Source organism: Olea europaea, chromosome 5 (assembly GCF_002742605.1).
Source record: "Olea europaea var. sylvestris chromosome 5, O_europaea_v1, whole genome shotgun sequence".
Taxonomy (NCBI): Eukaryota; Viridiplantae; Streptophyta; class Magnoliopsida; order Lamiales; family Oleaceae; genus Olea; species Olea europaea.
This window is the reverse complement of record NC_036241.1, coordinates 12495882-12501671: the sequence shown is the minus strand read 5'-3', so window position 1 is coordinate 12501671 and position 5790 is coordinate 12495882. Positions and strand designations below refer to the sequence as shown.

General features: G+C 34.7%; 1 protein-coding gene across 5 annotated transcripts; it reads right to left on the bottom strand.

Annotated features, from left to right (window-relative positions):
• Positions 1-421: 421 nt before the first annotated feature.
• Positions 422-4152, bottom strand: LOC111394680. Of its 5 annotated transcripts, none has more exons than XR_002702667.1 (3): positions 3993-4151; positions 2080-3552; positions 422-588 (listed from the first exon to the last, which is right to left on the bottom strand). XR_002702667.1 is itself a non-coding variant. In XM_023020613.1 (3 exons), the coding sequence occupies exon 3, from the start codon at positions 3275-3277 to the stop codon at positions 2201-2203; it is 1077 nt and encodes a 358-aa protein (XP_022876381.1). In that variant the 5' UTR covers positions 3278-3296; positions 3453-3552; positions 3993-4152; the 3' UTR covers positions 1868-2200. The 5 variants fall into 5 exon arrangements, 4 of the variants coding, with proteins under 4 accessions (XP_022876381.1, XP_022876383.1, XP_022876380.1 ...); XM_023020613.1 differs by lacking the exon at positions 422-588 and having other exon boundaries at positions 1868-3296; positions 3453-3552; positions 3993-4152; XM_023020615.1 differs by lacking the exon at positions 422-588 and having other exon boundaries at positions 1868-3296; positions 3477-3552.
• Between the last annotated feature and the right edge of the window lie 1638 nt (positions 4153-5790).

Genomic DNA, 5790 nt, shown 5'->3' with positions numbered 1-5790 from the left:
TGGACTATGTTCTGATACAAAATATTTGTGGTTGCAAATTTGTACAGTCTGTTCGCACATGCCATTTCATCACCTATCAAGCAACATTGGGGGCCAATATAAGTGTCTAATAAATGGCAAACCAACTCATTTATTGTCATGCGAGAATGAATGTGAGGTTGGCCATGGAATTATTAACGACCGGTGCGTCCCGGTAAGGGAGTGGTGGGCGGCCCTACGTGTAGGCAACAACAGCACCAGCTCAACAGAAGTACGACCCATTTATCGAATCCTTCAGTTGGCTTCCCCAATTAATCACGAGGTGTGTAGCGAGTGCTTCTAACCACTCTGCCATTCAATGACCGACACGGATGCCTTGTGCAATAAATGCACGTTTGGTGAAAGAATCAAAACACGATAAGATTAGACCGTACTATCCATCTTAAGAAACGAACCATATATATTGAAGGATAAGATGCATTTCACCATCTTGCAAATACACGAACAACTCACAACGAATGAATAAACATGTTTACTTTGGAAGTGAAACTCGAGAATTTGTTGCTCTCTTCATCTAAAGAGATCCACACTTGAAACTCGTGAAACAACCTGTAAAACAAACATAGCAATATCACATTTAGAACCAATAACAGAAAACATGCCAATGCATTGCAAGTTCTTCACAATTTTTTCTCGCGTCAATATGAATATGCAACATTATGCAATAACCGCAATGTGCAAGGCAAAACAGACACCTGAGGGGTGCAGAGATCATACTTGCTGCCTTAATAGAAACCAAGTGCATGTTCTGTACGCAATATTGAACATTATAATGAACAAGTTTTTAGCTCTTTTTTCCTTAATTACTATCATAACATCCATACTGGATATGCCAAAATACAGTTTGAGAAGTGATACAGAAAGTGCCACCAAACTTCTACAACTTGACCGAGAGAGGAATTTATAGAAATCACACATATGTAAGATATGTAATTGCAATTTACCATGCAAATTGCAATTGAAACATGAATTAAATAGATCTAGTGATATAGAGGACAGGAAACTCAATGATTGCGTATATATGGCATGAAGTATTCAAAAGAATTGCTTCTTAGTACAGTCCAATCCAATCAAATTCTCCCTACCAAACATGCTACTAAAGCTTTCTAAGGACTTGGGCTTTGCTTAGGCATCCTAAAATCATTAAAAGGGCAATGTTTGCAAAATATGACAGTTGGACACTTTCATCTTGGTAAGCCTCATATAGAGAGAAATCCAAAGGATCCACGGATAGATTCACCCATACATAGTGGCTGGCAGAGATATCGGCGCTCTGATCATAGTGAACTCCACCAAATGGCTAGTTCGTTTGGCAGGGCATGCAAATTCCTCGATCGAGAACCAGGCTTATTGACTTGGAATTGACGACAATTAAGAGGCTAATCACCAGGAAAAGAAACTAGCAATATCCCTCAAATCAATGTATTAAGCTCCCTAATGTACATGATGGAATCTCACAAATCATATAACTTAATCAAGCATAATTTTTTACACTAATTTTTCCTCTGCCACAACATAAGAAGTTAACTGCTGGGATAGCGCACCGTACATCAATTCTTGATTGGAACTTTGGTGCTCATCCTACAAATAGCTCTGATTTTTAACTCTATCCAGTAACCATGGAGACTTCGTGTCAATAACAGTGGAAAGGTACACAACTTTGTGATATTCAACAAGACATGTTAAATGATAGGCGATAATGAAACAAATAAATATCTGTCTCATCTTTTTGTGCTCATCCATATCACCTAAATAAACATGCAAATGAGCTCCGCCAAACACCTGCACGCACAAGCAACACGGGGACATTCTAGACCTGGGAATCCAATTAACCAAACAAATGTCTTGAAGAATGCATATAACCAGCAAAAGTTTACAAAAAGTACCATACCCTTTGAAATCAATACCAGATGAACACATCATATAAAAAATTGCAAATGAGAGCGAATCTGATGAGAAAGCCGTGATACAGGATGACAGAACATGGATAATACGTATTTTTGTTTTACAAAACGTATATTGACAAGTACAAAAACCTACCTGCTAAAATTATTCTTGTAGGTCACAATCTGACTTCTTCCCTTGAAATATGCTGGTGTAAACTAAGATTATAATGCGTTTTCAATTGCACTTCATCTCACACAGATCAAGGCTCAACATACTACGGTTGGGTTGTCTTGCCTAAGAACTCGAGACCCTCCGTACGGCAACTCATAATCTTCCGAAATACCTCCCTTAATTGGCGTTCAAGTGGATCCAATTCACTCTTACAAACTTCACAAACTAATGATAACTCGCTTGCATACTCTTTCAGGTCTTCCTTCTGTTCCTCTCTCAGTGGGAACTGAGCAGAATCAACCAAGTCTGTTATCTGATGCACACACTTCTCTATTTGACAAATTTCCTTCAATAATCCACTAGAATTTCGGTGTTCTCGTTTCTTAGACTCGTCCATAATCCGACCATGAAGCAAGAAAAAAGGTGCACTCCATGAGAATTGTCGGGGGATTGCAAAAGGAATTTGGATACTACGGTCTTGACAAGGGATTACTGCGACAAGAGCCCATAAAATGAACATAAGAACAAAGCTCATAGTATAGATTATCATTGCCAAACCATTAGTAGCTGCAAGTTCATTTCCACGGGGCAGAGCCAAATTGTTTGCAATTGACTGGAGTTGCTTCGATGCAGACCAAGAATGAGACACACTCCAAGATAGTGATCTTGAGTGCCCTGATGAACGATGACGGTGATCCTTAACCTTATGGCGTCCAAACGACCGATTTCGATTTGAAAAAATACCTCCTGTATCTTTCTCATCTAGCATCACAAGTGCTAAATCCATCAAGGCTTTTCTTGCTCGACGAAATTGACCTTCACCTGTCATCCTTTGTCGATCATCCAAAGCACATGTAATGATATCTAAATGCTTCTGCCATAGTCGAATCTTCTCAATACCATCACGACTTGCATTGCAAATATCTAGTGCCTTAATTGCCCTGTCAAAGAATTCAGTAACAAGCCTATCAGCTGGTGGCTTTGAGAGCTGAGCTTTGTTGTTTGCCAATATAACCTTAAACTCCTCCTGACAGCTAATGAATGCATCTAAAAGCTTCTGAATCCATGATATGGAGAGAAGTTCCTCAGGACTAACTGCTGACAGATCCTTGAACAAGAAGAAAACATGTCTCTGAAATGAATCCACCTCATGAGCACTAGAATCATGGATTGCTTCCATGGAGTGAATATGATTGTCTCTAATACCCAAAATTGGGCGACGAAAAGAAGCAAAAGACAAAGAACTTTGATTAGCTGATGAAGGCATTTTCAGATAAAACGCCTTTGAACTCCTTAAGAAAGTGTTTTTTAATTAAGAAATATTGTAAACCCAGTCGTATTTAAACCAGATAAACCTTAATTCAGTATCAGGGAAACACCTTCAAAATCCAATAACCAACAGCTAGAAATTTACAAGCACCACTTTCTTTCTCAACTGAATTCCCAGATTAAAATCTGCAAAAAATTCATAAATTTCTCTATAAAAAATATCAAGTTTCAAATTTTCAACGAAATCCCAAATTATAAAAATTCACAACACCCCTTCAAATTGATTCCTTTCTTCATGAACAAAACATCCAATTATAATTAAATTGGTAGCTCAAGCAAACATAACCAAAACAGAACAGACTAATAAAAAAATCCACTAAAATCAACCAAATACAATCAGAATAATCACCAAATCTTAAAATTCACAGAACAAATATCAAGATTGTTGAAAAGCGTCAAAATCGAAGAATATTAGACAACATGCAAAACCCAGATCATGAATTGTCTCAAGAACAGATCTCTTGCAAAGGACTCCAAAAATTTACAGGAATCAAGGGTCTGATCCAATTGGAAATCATATATTTAAGAACTGCAATAAAGTGAAGAGAATTAAAGAAAGATTGTACCTTGATGAGTAATGTGTGTATTATATGTACATGAATAAATTTTAAAGGGAAAAATGGAAGATTTGAAGGGAGAAAAGAGGAAAGAAAACCAAGCTAAGGACCCGAAGCCCCTCGCCTTTGGTCTGACAAAAGTATAAGAGGTTCACAAAAAGATGAAGTGCATACAAGAAATATTGGTAAGAAGAGAGAGAAATACCTGTCATAACAAAATGTTTATTTTGCCCTTTTCTTCTTTTACTATTTTCCTTTTGATACATATACTTTTTCTTTTCTTCCATTTGCATCCTCTTACTTTATTTTCTATTTTTTTTGTTTTTCAAATTCATCTTTTTAAATATATCTTGAACGTTTCTAGTTTGTTGAGAACATTTTTCAAGGAAATATAGAATGACAAGAATGTCTAAAAGTTCAATTTTCGAATAAATCGTAGAAACTTGCTTTTCAAATTCTTTTTCTTTTCTTTTCTTCAATGTTCGGTTCTTTATTTTTAATTAACATTAAATCAACTTTTTGTGAGTGGTGCGGACCGATCAATAGAAATATTCCACCCTTATCATATATTCCATGCATCACACTAATATCAATGAAAATCCATATAATCTGGGTTGGTTTTGGTCCTTTTTACATTTTAGAAAATATTAAGAATTTAATTTATTGTGTAAATTTTTAAATTTCATTTTTGTATTGGTACTGTTGTGCTTTTAAAATAATTAACGAAGAAAGAATTAGGAAAAATTATTTAAAAACTTGGTAAACATTTACTTTATAATTACCATACTTTTAAGCTTTGATAAATAAAAGAACTTTATTTGTAGGGACAACAATGGGTGGATATGAGACGAGTCGGCTATTTTCATTCCCGTCTTGTCGAGTATTTTTATCACTTTGTCCCGTCCCCATACCCAGTTATAGCGGGGCAGGTCTCTTACCTCATTTGTCGTCTCGTTTATTTTTTTGTTTTTGTTTTTGTTTTTGTTTTTGTATTTTGTATTTTTTGCTTTTATTTTACTTTTTGTCTTTAGTTAGTAAATGTTATTAATTTTTTCTCTCCATTTAGTTAGGAATAACTTATGTTCACTTTAAAAATAATGATAAATCTTTTTATTTTTATTTGATAAAAATTTAAATTTAATGTTAAAATGAGCAGATAGCAAAGCAAGAATTATGTTTCTCATTCTCGCTTCAGAGCAATGACCGCCACCCTGTCCCTGGTAATTCTCACCCTCTCAGTCGAGGCTGACTCATGGGTATCGTGTTAATCAGAATTTTTTGCCATTCCTATTTATTTGTATGAGTGTATATTACAAATATTAAAATTGACAAAGATTATAATGATATATATTTTTATTTGTATAATTAAGTTTTTGTTTAAGACAATATAATATTACAATAAAATATCTATTAAATCTCAAAATTTACAAAATTGAAATTTTAATAAAAATTAAAATGAATTTATTTTATCTTCCTAGACTTGCATTTGATTCTTCAATTTCTCCACTTTCATAAAATAGAAAAATTATATCAAATAAATTTTAAATTATTCATCAATGGGAAGAATGAAGAATCGTTCAATTAGTAGATAGAAGTATGGTGCAAGGATTTTAGATAATTTCCCATTTCACGTTCCAAGGGAGGGTTAAAACAATATTTAGCTAAAATTTATTTTCTTTCCATGCAAATTTTATGTTTGCAATCAAACGCACCTTAAGAGGATTTGATCGACATTAAGATATGACATCCGAACATATGAGGACTTTGAATATGCTCGAGATTTCAATGACATGGCTGCAATTCGATG